The sequence below is a fragment of the Filobasidium floriforme genome (genome assembly GCF_021052385.1).
Source record: "Filobasidium floriforme strain CBS 6241 chromosome Unknown HD553scaffold_26, whole genome shotgun sequence".
NCBI classification, from domain to species: Eukaryota; Fungi; Basidiomycota; class Tremellomycetes; order Filobasidiales; family Filobasidiaceae; genus Filobasidium; species Filobasidium floriforme.
In genome coordinates, this window is record NW_025763647.1 from 2,314 (window position 1) to 15,015 (window position 12,702).

General features: G+C 54.0%; 4 protein-coding genes across 4 annotated transcripts; 3 read left to right on the plus strand and 1 right to left on the minus strand.

The window, feature by feature from the left end:
• Window positions 1-315: 315 nt before the first annotated feature.
• Window positions 316-2,864, plus strand: HD553DRAFT_329936 (uncharacterized protein; the record flags this gene model as incomplete). The annotated part of the gene is made up of 2 exons (XM_046181948.1): window positions 316-822; window positions 924-2,864. 2 exons carry the CDS (start codon window positions 316-318, stop codon window positions 2,862-2,864), a joined length of 2,448 nt encoding a protein of 815 aa, XP_046033086.1.
• Window positions 2,865-4,326: 1,462 nt separating this feature from the next.
• HD553DRAFT_352742 (uncharacterized protein) lies at window positions 4,327-6,143 on the plus strand (the record flags this gene model as incomplete). Its single annotated transcript, XM_046183716.1, has 11 exons — window positions 4,327-4,346; window positions 4,417-4,578; window positions 4,644-4,775; window positions 4,842-4,857; window positions 4,923-4,947; window positions 5,012-5,121; window positions 5,190-5,210; window positions 5,271-5,383; window positions 5,460-5,518; window positions 5,604-5,792; window positions 5,885-6,143. 11 exons carry the CDS (start codon window positions 4,327-4,329, stop codon window positions 6,091-6,093), a joined length of 1,056 nt encoding a protein of 351 aa, XP_046033087.1. The 3' UTR covers window positions 6,094-6,143.
• A 557-nt stretch (window positions 6,144-6,700) lies between these two features.
• Window positions 6,701-9,589, minus strand: HD553DRAFT_135950 (putative glutamate-cysteine ligase). Its single transcript, XM_046176632.1, has 10 exons — window positions 9,343-9,589; window positions 9,084-9,214; window positions 8,566-9,008; window positions 8,210-8,481; window positions 7,981-8,128; window positions 7,595-7,905; window positions 7,220-7,519; window positions 7,045-7,162; window positions 6,860-6,980; window positions 6,701-6,795 (listed from the first exon to the last, which is right to left on the minus strand). The coding sequence occupies exons 1-10, from the start codon at window positions 9,493-9,495 to the stop codon at window positions 6,729-6,731; spliced, it is 2,064 nt and encodes a 687-aa protein (XP_046033088.1). The 5' UTR covers window positions 9,496-9,589; the 3' UTR covers window positions 6,701-6,728.
• A 1,171-nt stretch (window positions 9,590-10,760) lies between these two features.
• Window positions 10,761-12,633, plus strand: HD553DRAFT_300883 (S-adenosyl-L-methionine-dependent methyltransferase). The gene is made up of 7 exons (XM_046178646.1): window positions 10,761-11,063; window positions 11,138-11,145; window positions 11,219-11,651; window positions 11,720-11,781; window positions 11,848-12,031; window positions 12,109-12,234; window positions 12,307-12,633. The coding sequence occupies exons 1-7, from the start codon at window positions 10,953-10,955 to the stop codon at window positions 12,361-12,363; spliced, it is 981 nt and encodes a 326-aa protein (XP_046033089.1). The 5' UTR covers window positions 10,761-10,952; the 3' UTR covers window positions 12,364-12,633.
• The last annotated feature ends 69 nt before the right edge of the window (window positions 12,634-12,702 follow it).

Sequence of the window (12,702 nt, forward strand, 5' to 3'; positions counted from 1 at the left end):
ACAGCCGGATTTTGGTAATTTTGCGCCATTCCACGCTTACAGCCACGCACGCTAACAAATCCGGAAAGGCCAAAAACCGGCGGAGGATTGGTAAACGCACCCTTGATGATCGATCGAGAAGGAGGTGGAGGTCGAGCAGCTGATCACTAATGACCACGAAGAGCTGGTCATTATCATTAGGGTTGGTCAAGTGGATAGTAATGAGTGCTTGCTGTTCATATACAGCTCAAGCTGCAAAAGACAGCAACAACAACAACAATGTCATCCACTTCACAGGAAATATCACCAGAAGAAGAAGAGACGACAACGGACGACATGTCCTCGCTCGCCCCGATCCACCGACTCCCACCCGAACTCGTAGACTCGCTCCTCCTCTACGTACCCGCCGACCAGCTACAGTACACCTCGCTCAACCTCAAACAGGTCTTTCCCGAGTTGGCCATCAGCGAACGACACTTGTTTACGCATCTCAGAGTGGGCAGGCCTGAACAGTTGAGACCGATGTGGGAGAGGTTGAGGCGGGAAAAGTACGGCGAGGATGAGCAGCAGGAGCATGCCCAGGAGGATGACGACGACGACGAACGAGGTCTACTCCGCTTCGTCGAATCATTCACCCTCGCCTGTTTCTCTGGAGACGCAGACCTGATGAACAACGTCCTCCGTCTCATTCCCGCCATCCGAAGGCTCTCTTTGAACTTGGGGACGAACTTCGCACCGGAACACCTGGCAGAGGCCTTTCAGGTCGAGAGGAAGCGGATCGAGGTGGTCGAGGTCAGGTTCAGGCCGTATGTAGATAGGGCGACGTATTATCAGTTTCTAAAGGTAAGCCATGAGCTTCCGTGAGGTTGAAATGTGGTTCGCTGCTGATATCGTTGCTTTTCTTCTTCTTCCTCTCGCTTCTTTACTCTCGCCAACCTCGGCAGGGCTCCTACTTTGACACCGCCATCGAGACCATCACCCGGACCTGGCCCGAGACACCTACCTTTCGTCACCTCTCCATCGTACAGGACGTCCCCCCGCGTTTCTCGGTACCGCACCTGGTCAAACGGATGGCCAGGGTCAAGTTGGCGAAAGAGAAGCAGGAACAGAAGCGGTTGTTGCAGGAAGCTCAGGGTGGAACAGCAAGTGGAGAGGTAGATGTGGACGGGGAAGAGAAGAAGAGGGACGGCCTGCCCTCGTCGGACGAAGCCAACTCGGACTCGGGCTCGGAACCGTCCGACGACGACGAAGCGTGGGACGCGCTCGCCGACGCTCATCCTGTCGAACCCAAGACGGGGTATACGGGTCAAGGTCCATTTCCTTACCTCTCGGGCAGACTGGCGGATGCTAAACCGAGCACGTTCGCCCAGCCCGTCGTCTTCCACGACATCACCTGTCTGGCGCGGTTGGCCAGGTCTCCAGGGAGTTGGCACGTGAGGGACTTGAGACTCAGGTGTCCCGGAAGGGATGTCGTCAAAACCTTGAGCGAGGGAGGAGATACGCCACATGACGCGCAGGGGAGACGCTGGTTCCCCCGGCTCAGGTACCTGGACGTCTCCACCTCGAACGTCAGGCTGGACGGATGGTTGCCCGTCCTCCTGCGACGGTACAGCAAGCTCGAACACATCGTTCTCGATCGGACCAACCTGTTCGGATTCCGGGGGAAAGACTCTGGGCAAATCTTGTGTGCGGATCTGGCGAGGATGTGTGCGGGAATGGTGGGGATTCAAAGGGCCAAGGAGAGGGAAAGAGAGTTGACGAGGTTGGAAGAGGTGCAGCGGAGGCGGGAGGCCGTACTGGAGAGGGAGAGGCAGAGGAGGATCTCGGCGGAACGACCGATCAGGGAGGAGCACGAGGGTGAAGAAGATGGCGAGGATGAGGACGAGGACCAGGACGAGCTCGAGTTTGATGAGAATGGTGATCCGATCGAGAGACCGCCTCGTCGACGTCGGCCGGTACCCGAGCCGGAACCAGAGCCGGAGCCCGTGCAGTATCGCGCCATGGAACGAGCTCGACCGCGTCGAAACCGACGAACCATCGCCGTGGCTACATTCTCGGTCCGGGAAAACAGTCGACGGAACAGGACCAACGACAGAGCAGGTGTCGAGGACGATGCGGATCTGATCATACCTCCACCTCAATCCGTATGCATGGTTCTCCCCTCGCTTTCCAAGCTGAAATCGGTCAACCTCGGTGGTGAATCGTTGCCGCTCGATCAGACTAAACTGGACGCCTGGGAAAAGGGATTCCGAGCGGGTTGGAAGGACGGGATCGACAAGGCGTACGAATGGGCGACAAGGGTCGGGGAGAGGTACGATCGAGCCCTCAAGGCGGCCGAGGCGTGGAAATCGGCCGAACAGCTCGAGTTTGGTCAAGGGTCGAAGACGGCCAAGGGGAAACGCGGTCCGTCACCCCTGTTGCTACCTAATGGGAAACCTCGAACGAGACCGCCACTCGACGTCAGGTTGTACAGGTATCCCTGGCCGCAGGAGACGATCAGGGAAGAAGACGAGGTTGCTGATCCAGACGATCCGTACGCCGGGTTGATCAGGGTTGAGACCGATGAAAATTGGAAGGACGTCTATTTACGCTACCTGGGCGAAGCTGGCGAAAGGTGCGCGGCCGATGCGACGATCGTCAACCAGGACGGTCGAGTCGACCCAGTGCCCAAACCAGAGATTTCGAGCTCGACCTTGGCGGGTCCGGTGCTTTGTTGCATCCCGGACTGCGAGGGGCCGATGCGACGGGGAGACGGCGGAGAGAGGGTCGATGGGAGAGCCGGGATGAAGCTCGTCAACGGACGCGTCGTCATCCGAGGAGGGTTCAAACACAAGCCAGGCTGCGGACACGCTTATGCTGCCAATGTCTGGTCGAATCAGGTGTGAGAGGGAAGTAAGACAGCGATACAAAGACGACGGTTGTAGTCGTCCCATTTTAACGAAACTCTTGTAACGACATTCACGATGGCATGTCTCTTGCACGATTGCTACTGATAAAGATCCGAGAGGGAGGATGCATCGAGGGACAGCCGAGAACGATGGGGGCGGAGCTGAAAGGGAGAGGGGAAGAGCCACAAGGGAGAGGGCAATTCCCATTCTATGACCAGGCCAAAGAGAATAGAGCTCAGGAATGTAAGTTCCACGACAAGTAAAGGAGGAAGCATGACGGCGTGTCGGTTTTTGGTTATGGTCTTGTGTTTGCTTGTAAAGAATATGCAGGTACGGATGATGGATATCTCGAAAGGATGATTGATTGATGAGAGGTGGTTGGATGGGGATTTCAGCTCGCAGCCCGATATATACACACGACTTCCCTTGCTGTACGGGGTGTGTGCTGTACATAGTTGACTGACACAGGGCTCTCGACGGTTTTATCGAAGAGGTCATCCTCCTACACTGCAACGACATGCACCGGCAAGTGCGGGACAACAACCTTGCCGGAATAAATGATGGTCCTGAAGCTAGTGCGACGGGCTGGCTGGTATTCCCACTCGCCACCTACATCTACGGACCTACGGGCATGTTCACAAAGTCGATTGCGACTGTTTGCGCTCCCTAACCCCTAACCCCGAACTCGATTTGCGGCCACTTCAACAGCTTGCCAGCTTTGCATTACTCTGTGGCTCGCCGAGCGTTAACCATGATGTCTGCCTGGATGCCGCCCACCTTGGTGTCCTTTTTACGACTGGGAGGCGCGCGCTTGTCGAGGTCGCGAGATTGGTCGAAATGGATGGGCCCGCTTGCTGCAGCGCGAAAGTTGTGGAAGTGAGCCTGAAACTCTCTAAACATACTCCGGCTAGCTATCTAATTCCGTCTCTCCTTCGCTAATTGATCCCGTATTGACCTCGCTAACAACACTTCAGTGGTTGAGCCGCAAGAGCCTAGTACTCATGCCGGTCCTCGACCACCCAGATGATCCACGCAAGGCCCATGTCTGGCTGCTCGTTTGGGATCTGCGATACAGCTCCTTTGAGATATACGATTCTTTGCCGCACGAGCGCCATCATGACGTCGTCAATGACATCGTTCAAGCTCTGCAAGTTTGCTGTTACACCCGGAGTTGTGATACAGAAATGGGGGACTGGGGGTCTCTTCCTGTCGGACCTCAAAGGCTGAGCGAGGTCTGGTCTGAAACACCCTAATCCGAATGTATAAAGGAAGGCGCGCAAGTCAGGGTTTGACGTTTCAGGTCAACTCGCAAGGCTTGATGAGCCAACAGCCGACGTGTTTATTCAAAAACGCAAGTACACACCGGGTTCAAACTGAAGTACGAACATACCCTGCTCAGAGCGTCCATGCACCCTCAACCTGGCTATCAGATCAGACCTGCCAAGAAAAGACTAACAAAATGGGTCAAGCGCCTTCAACGTAAGTAATGTTCCCCCAAACCCCTTGACCCCATTCATTGAACTCAGGCGTGGTCTCCCTGCATTCTTAGCGAGAAGAGACCCGAGCCGAAGACTTTCGAATATGGACCCTGGCAAGTGGCCGGGTTCCTGATGGTCGGGACTACTCTCTGGATGTCTTCGATCGATAACTTGCCACCAGAGGCGTATGGCTTCTACTTGATGTTCTCAAGGGCGACTATATTAGCAGTCGTGTGAGTGCCAGACATTGCCTAGAGAGACATCTGCTGGATCCGCTTTCCTTCTTCGATTTCCGTAGGCTGCTACTCTGTCATCGGATGTATGTGAGCTGGGCGTGGGAGGCAGAGGTAAAAGCTTGGAATGCCAAGCAGATTGCGGCTTCAAAAATAAAGAAGGTCAATCATGGCGAGACGGAGTTTTCACGAAAGATGTGAGTTCTGGCTCGACCTTTTGTTCACACCGGTACATCTAGCTGAGTCGATATCCGCCTTTATAGACCATTCTCTTTGTGGGTGAGTGACGTGGTGTATACCGTAATATGACTTATGCGATTTGACGTTTGTTTTGCTTTACGCAGGACACAGCCTCCCGAGCTCACCCTAGTGGCAAGTTGTCCTGTAACCCAATCAATCGACCTGATACTCACCTATACGGATGTACTGTCAGCTTTTTTATCAACATCCCTGGTTCAGCCGCGCTTGTTTCCTTTCCCCGTAGGATTGGCTTCGGCCGAGAACAAGAATATGGTTTGGGAGAGCGGGTTGCAACCTCATGTCGTCAGTGATGATCCCCTTGGTATCGTTACACAAGAGCCCGAAGCGCTGATCTGTCATATATATACAAGGGTCGCTTCCAAATTGGAGAGGTATGAACCGGACTCTTTCTCATCCCGACGTAGTATTGACAACTTCCTTCTCTCGTCCAGGCGTATGACAAGAAACGCAGGGAAGCCGCGACCAAGATCATCTCTGAGCGCCTCAAGAAGGAAGACAAGGCAAAGAAGGATCGTGGAGACTATTACACCGAGCAAAAGAGGGTGTAAGTCTGACTGAATCAGATTTGCTTCATTATCAATGCAGAGGTGGTGCTCATACTTGTTTTGGCTTGAAAATAGTTTGGAGCACAGGATTTGGCACATCAAAGTCCTCAGCTCGATTGCGGTTTTGGCTTTTGGTAGGTCCCTCTGCTTTTCTCAGCCCCTTGCGATATCACAAGCCTGTTGACTTCGTTGTCTCCGCTGAACCGATGCACGCTACAGCAAGCAAGAAACTGGCAATGATCGCCTTGGTACCCTTCATGTACTCAATCTTCCAGCACGAGATGCGTATCCTTATCGAAGGCAAGAAGAGTACGTTCAAGGCGGAAAAACGTCCGAGAGCGCTCAAACAGGAGAAACCGAGCGAGGAAGCTCCAGGAATGGGTCTGTCCTACATGTACAATCCAGGAGGTTAGTTCTGTCTTTGCTTTGAAGCACAAAATTTGGCGGTCAATTGATGGAGTGCTAACCACTTTGCTATCCTTGTGGATGTGGGGAAACAGAGGGCGGCAAGCTCGAACCCCTCCAATGGGCACCCATCCTTGGCAACGCTCCGGTTCTGATGACCTCGACCGAACCAGAATTAGCTGGGGACGGAGCAGTTTCAAAGACTTTACCAACCTGGTTCAAATACCCAAAAGCTTCCTCTTCTTCTAAGTCCTCTTCGAGCAGGAGTGGTGGGATGGACAGCATGGCAGGGCTGTCCATGTAGACGACAAAAGTATCAACTTGGCAGGCGGTTTACTGTAAATAACTGGACATTGTTCATAAAACTCGATCCGCATGCGCAGAACTCGTGATAGTCGCCTTGCAGTACCATACGCGCCTGTATAAAGGCCCTGACTACCACTACCGATCTATGTCGTGGTATATAGTGTGTCGAGAATGTAAGACATGTTTGAATCGACCCGTTTTCTCGCGCGCGGCGTGAGAGGTGAAACGCCGGGACTGAAGCGCAATCAGCCGATGCTTCCGGTTGCAAAATGTCTTTCACTTGAGCCATTTCATTCTGTTCGACTGGACTACCGACAGGGCTACCAGCAAGTAAGGAACGGGGCACAGCAACGATGCTGGACTTGTAAGAGCGGTGCAGGAGGACGACGGCTTCGCCTAGAACATCCAGCCCCGTTAGCAATTCAGGAATAGTCCACGTCAAGCCCATCGCTTTGCCCCCGAACGGCTGTCATACTTTGGCGGTAAGGGATTCTCGCTCTCGGTCCATGTCTCCGCCCACGATCAAGGTCGCCAAAAGCATCGACTCTTGTCAATATGGTCCTGCTTCCCCATGTAGAAAACGACGTGATCGCCAGGTCTTCTCTTGTACAACGCTTCTCGAGCTACAACTTTCTAGTGATGATCGCTCCCTCGGTATGCTTTGCCCAACAATTCCGGGGCGGCTCTGGTACCCCGTTCGCTATAGAGACCGAGTCAATTGAGTCAGTGCCAGTGGAACGAGCGGCTCAGTGCGCTCTACTTACATCTCGTCGAGCGCCTTCATTAGGTCGTGGTTGATCTCGTCCGATACAACAGAATCGTGCTTGTAAGCGGGGTGCGAGGTGATAAAGTTTCGGATCCAAGCAGCGGGTGTGCACAGTTTGCCTTTAGAATGACGACAAGGATCAGACGGAGTCCGCATGGTCTGATAGGCGCTGTCGCTGCGTACCTTGGGCTCTGTGCTTGATAAGGTCCAAATATGTGCGGATCTCGCAACGGGTGACGTGATCAACATTCAGCGAGTTCAGGTAGGCGTTGATGACTCCCATCAGACCAGGGAACGAGTTCTGTGAAGACGGACAATCAGCTTGTAATCTTTACTAACAGGCTGGAATTGGGCTCACCTTTCCGTTGATGATCTCGTCGACTGTCATCTCTTCCACTTCCTCACCTGGCGCTCTAGAATCTCCATTCTGATTCGAGCCCGACGACCCGGGCGACGACGAGCGCGAAGCGGTCCCGTTTGTCGCAGTATCCTCACCTTGTCCTTCCCCGTTGAACCCGGCTCGCGAGGGCGAGGATGGTCGACTGCTCCAGTCGTCGTGCGAGGGAGATCGACCGAGAGGGAAGACCCATTTCCGGAAGTGGAAGAGTTCCGATCGGGCAGCGTCCCGTTTCTGCGCTCGCTGCATGTTGATATCGACCTGCAGCGGAACCAGCGGAAGGGGCAGTTAGCGACCAAATGAGAAGGATCAGCGTCGAAGATCATGCTCTCTCACCTTGGAGATGGGCATGTAAAAGTTCAGGTTAAAGCTCAAGATGGCCCGGGTCAAGAGAACGATAAACACCGAGTAGGCAGCGTTCTCAAAGTCGGTCAGCTGGACTTCCATGCTTCGGAACTCGACCCTCCATCCGATGGGCGAATCGACAGGTGGAGGCTTAAACCGCATCGTCTGCCAATTTGTCGACTGGATGTTTTCGAAATGGTCCATCGACGTCTCGTCGTCCTGGTCGACCCGTTCGCTGAAGACGACGAGCGGGTCACGGATGAACAGATGAGCGATGTGTTTGGCCAGGGCGTCGTCGATACCTGAATCATTAGCGGGAACAGTAAGTCATTATACCCCTCGGACGCCGAGAACAGTCTGGCCTGCGATCGACTGACCGTTATCAAGCAACCGCTTGTGAATCGCCTCGTCCATAGGACAGTCGATATCGTTATAATAATCCTTATTTCGAGGGTCTGACGAGATGTATCGGTCCACAGAGTCGTATCTCGATTTTGGAATCCTGAACTTGTCGTTCTTGAGAGGCTACGAAAAGTGTTGCTCGCAGTCAGCATGTTGGTTCTGTACGAGATCGCGGTTAACTCGAGGCTAAATTCTGGAGCTCACCTTCAACCCCCTCTCTTCTTCCGTCCGATCATCCACACTGGCAGCGATCACATCCCACCTCGCGTCCACATCCGCCAAATAACCTCTAAACGCCGGACTCGCCGCCGTCAACGCGAGCATGATCGGGGTGACGGGGACGAGGGCGTCGTACACCCTCCTGGCCTCGTTGACGTTCCAGGCTTGGAAGGTGATCTGGAGACAACAGCAACCCATACCGAACGCCATGGCGTCCATATAGATGTGGTCCGGTTTGGCCGCGCCGTTCTTGGCCTCTAGCGTGAGGTAACAGGATCGAGTTCCGAATTGTGAATCAGTTCAGACTGCCGAGGTACTCGCTCGAGAAGCTGCACACTAACCGTCGTCCCCGGGGTACCTCTGCCTATCCCATGGGATGGTCGGATCGATAAACGGACTCGGCGTATTCGTATCCTTGAAGATCGGTACGTTGATCTCCACCTTGGCTCCTCTCCGGCTCCTAATGTTCCCCGTCAGCGTCGGGAACCTCGCATGCGGATTGGTGACCCCTTGCCCGACAAACAAGCTCCTACTCGCATCGCTGTCCGCCTCGCTCCAAGCTTCGGGTACGGTGAACGGCGTATCGGTGACCCCGAGTCGAGGGTACGAGGTAATGGTGATGGGGAACTCGTTGTCCTTCAGATGGCACTTGGCGAGTTTACGACGGAACCGCATGTTTTGTTCCACAGAGACGAGGTCACGCAAGGAGCCCGAATAGGGAGCACCGGGGGTGGATTCGAGCATGTATCGACCGTACTCGGGGTGGAAGGTCGGGACGACCATGCTGACGAATGCCCGTACATGCAATTAGCTCGCTGTCTTCTTTCAGACGAGTTGGGTCTAGCTCGAACAGACCCACCTCTTCTCGGGTTCCTCATCTTTCAGGTCGATGACCACGTTCTTGAGCTCTTCCAGGATTTCGGACTGACGCAGGGAGAGCAAGGCCCGTTTAGACCCGTCTTCCGGAAAGGTGATGACCATGTATTCGATCTATCGGCCAGGCAGTTCGGGCGACACGTAAAACGGAGTCGTCGAACAGATAGAAGACAGAAGAATCGATCAGGGCAATACACTCTGGTCAGCCCCTCGAGTCTTCCGGACTCGAGCTTGGAACGCACCTCGTCACCCCACAAGAACCCTTTCCCCTCCTTGACATCCTTCCACCTCGCCCAGGTATGCAAGAATTGCGTGATCCCGTGGTCCCGAACATGGTCCGCTAGCGGTTTAGTCTCGTCCCAAGAGAGTGGCGTACCGAGCGATAAGAGACCCATGCTTTCGATCCGGACGGAGAGGGATTAGGTGAGATATATGGGTGGATGGCCGAGCTTGCGGAGGTTTAGCTGCCGCGAGGTTCCGGCAGGTTATGCCAGGGTATAGATTATGAGGGAGGGTGTCCTTGTTGTGGGTATACTACTGTCAAGGCTTGGTGAAGAATGGTGTGAATGGTGAAAGATACGAGATGCGATGCGATTCGGTTGTGACGAAAACGTCGTTTCTGACGATGTTGAACCCGAATCGGTCTCGATCGAAGGTCGGGGAGGACGCGACTTTCCTAAAAGTGGAGGTCGATGACCTTACTTATATCGGTTTGGAGCTCGGAAAGCTTGCGAGCTATCAAAGTGCGCAAAGTGATGATATGAAGTCGCGGATCTTTTGGTTGAGAGGTAGTGTGACAGCGCCGAAGATGTTGTTGTAACGAGATCGAGTCGAAGCTTATGAGAAAAAGTCGAGGTCGAGGTCGAACCAGGAAAACCCGTCGCTATTTGGGTTGGTCAGCGAAGAACCCACGCCCGGGGTTGACCGATAAGCCACTTCTTCATCTGCTTACACCCCCACCTCCATATATCCATCGACCTCACACAACCTCGCCAGTACTTGGATACCTCGTCCCGGCCCCGTCGTCATCGGACGGACGACTCTGTCTGACCAAGACTGGGGATCGAGGGTACATCACGCCATACCTACCTTGATCCACCTCGTATCGCACGATCGAAAACGACGATCTGGTTAAAACGGAAAATATGATATAAAAATCCGGGGAATTGGGCGCAAGCGAGAATGTGAGGTGATTGCAACAACGGTCACCGTTCGCGTAGATGGTGACAACAAAGAACAAGACCCAACGACAAGCGGCAAGCTCGATAAGCGACCTGGTTTTACATCTGTATGTCTGGTAGAATCGGCGAGTCGCACAGAGGTACGAGCTATGCATCGTGCATCACTGCAGTCTCAAGTAAAGCATGCCAGTGCTGGTAATCCGTGCTGACATTCATTGGAGGCATTTCATGAGCCTCAAACCTGAGACGTCAATCTCCTAGCTTCTAGTCGATACCTTGTCCTGTGCTGCACAGTCCAGTCTCCCGTTGCCTGTTGTGTTCATCTGGAATACGCAATCCCCCCCCCAATGTATCCCATTTCCCAGTAGGGTCACGCTGTGTCACTGCAAAGAGCTACGACCGAGTCAGAGCGATGAGGCCGACCGTCCCGTGTCTGCCCTCTTGCTGTGATGATACTGAAACGCACGCAGATTCGACGAATCCGCGTGACGACGACCGGGATTGTTCGGCGTTTGTTTGTGATCTTCGATTCGCAGTGTCCCTCAGCTACTCACGACTCACGATGTCCCCCCCTATATATACCTCGCATACCATCACGCAGCTGGTAACTCGCACTAGTCATTCACTTTCAATCCAAACTCTATCGCTACCCCCGAGCAGGATATATAAGAATGGAAACCATCAGATCCGTTACCAACACCATCTCCGAAGCGGCCTCGTCGGCGTTCCAGTCGTCCTACGATGTCGCCAGGAAAGGCTTTGGCGAGGGTACCAACGAGCATGTGAGTAGGTTTGCACGACCAACGAGAGGCGTTCCATGAGACTGACGATCGATCTGCTCGTTTCGTTCTCAAAGTACGATCGGTGAGTAGCTTCGAAGCCGAACTTCTTGCCACTGCGTTCAGCCAGGTCTAATACGTATCGCATGTTCCCTCAGAGCCCGCCCGTCCTACCCAGCCGAATCTCTGCAAAACATCCACAAGAGCCTCTCCCCGACCGCCTTGTCCCGCCCAGAGGGCCTGAACATCATCGAGCTCGGCTCAGGTACCGGTCTCTTTTCCCGGATCTTGCTCGCCCCGCCCTCCTCCGAATATCCTACATGGAACATCCACTCGTTGTACGCCGTCGAGCCTTCCGAGGGAATGAGGACGCAGTGGACCAAGAAATACGACGGACTCGTAGAATCGGGAGACTTTGACCCGGGACGAGTCGTCAATGGTGGCGAGGTCCAGACGTTGAATGGGGGGTTCACGGACTTGTCCGGATTGAAATCGAGGTTGAGGGAGAGGGGGGAAGAGGAGCAATGGGCGGACTTGGTCGTCATGGCTCAGGCTTGGCACTGGGCCCATCCTGATTACGATGCCGCTATCGTGAGTGCCCCTCGTATACCGAATGCAGCCATGAAGATATTGCTGATGCCCATCGTAACGGAGCGCAGAAAGAGATTGCCTCGATCATGAAACCAGACGGCGTCTTGGTCTTTATCTGGAACAACGAAAAGTGAGCCGGACGACCTCTCGGAATTGATAATAATGGCATCTAACGATCATTTCGCGATTACATCAGCCGTGATCCCCCCTATCCGCAAGATCTACGAACGTTTGAGATGTCGCTCGAGGCCGGGACGCCACAACAACACCGAGGTCTCTGGGAGGCTACCTTTGAAGCTCCAAGTTACACCGCCAACTTCAGGGAAGAACGGGGTGACCGAAACATTGTCCACTGGAAGTCTGTGCATGACGACCGCAAGGTACGCTCAGTCTCCAGTATGGTCCGGGTCTTGCAGAATGTGTAACTGATACGCCAATGCTTTATGTCGACTCTCAGCGTATCGACAGGGTGCTTTCCAAGTCGTACGTGGCTTCTCGTTCGGAAACGGAAAAGGAAGATATCATCGCCAAGATCAAGGAGATTCAGACGACCGACGACGGGAAGGAATGGATCGATCGAGAGGTGAGTGTATGGACGGGGGTCGGTCGCAGAGAAGGCGGACCGGCTGACGAGTGGATCTTGCGGCGCTTCCAGGCTGGAACGTATTATCAACCTTGGTGGACTCTGGTCGTCGCCATGCACCGGAAGTAACGGCTCAAATTGGTAAAACTTCCACCGCACTTCATGCCCTAAATGAAGCTCTTCGTCGTTTGTGTTTGGAGGTACCATGCGGTCCGTCTTACCTGGAGACATGAGCGCTTGGGGACGCTTCAATTCCATGTGATTCCCCTAGAGACCCATTGAGCCGATTTGTGCTGCGACTCGCGATACGACACAGCAGAACCACCATCCAGGTGATGTGCTTGACAAGGAGTGAAACACGGTTGACATTCGCAATTTCGCAAGCGTACATGTGATGTTACATTCACTTCATTCTGAATTTCTTGCTCGTCAGCGGCCCGCCTGTCGAACTTTTCAACCTCATCAGCC

Coding starts and splice junctions, on each gene's coding strand:
- HD553DRAFT_135950 (XM_046176632.1), bottom strand. CDS start 9,495: ATGGGTCTCTTATCGCTCGGTACGCCACTCTCTTGGGACGAGACTAAA. Junction 9,009..9,083: donor GATGAGGAACCCGAGAAGAG/GTGGGTCTGTTC, acceptor GGCATTCGTCAG/CATGGTCGTCCCGACCTTCC. Junction 7,906..7,980: donor CAAGCGGTTGCTTGATAACG/GTCAGTCGATCG, acceptor CTAATGATTCAG/GTATCGACGACGCCCTGGCC.
- HD553DRAFT_300883 (XM_046178646.1), top strand. CDS start 10,953: ATGGAAACCATCAGATCCGTTACCAACACCATCTCCGAAGCGGCCTCG. Junction 11,652..11,719: donor CTGATTACGATGCCGCTATC/GTGAGTGCCCCT, acceptor AACGGAGCGCAG/AAAGAGATTGCCTCGATCAT. Junction 12,032..12,108: donor CTGTGCATGACGACCGCAAG/GTACGCTCAGTC, acceptor GTCGACTCTCAG/CGTATCGACAGGGTGCTTTC.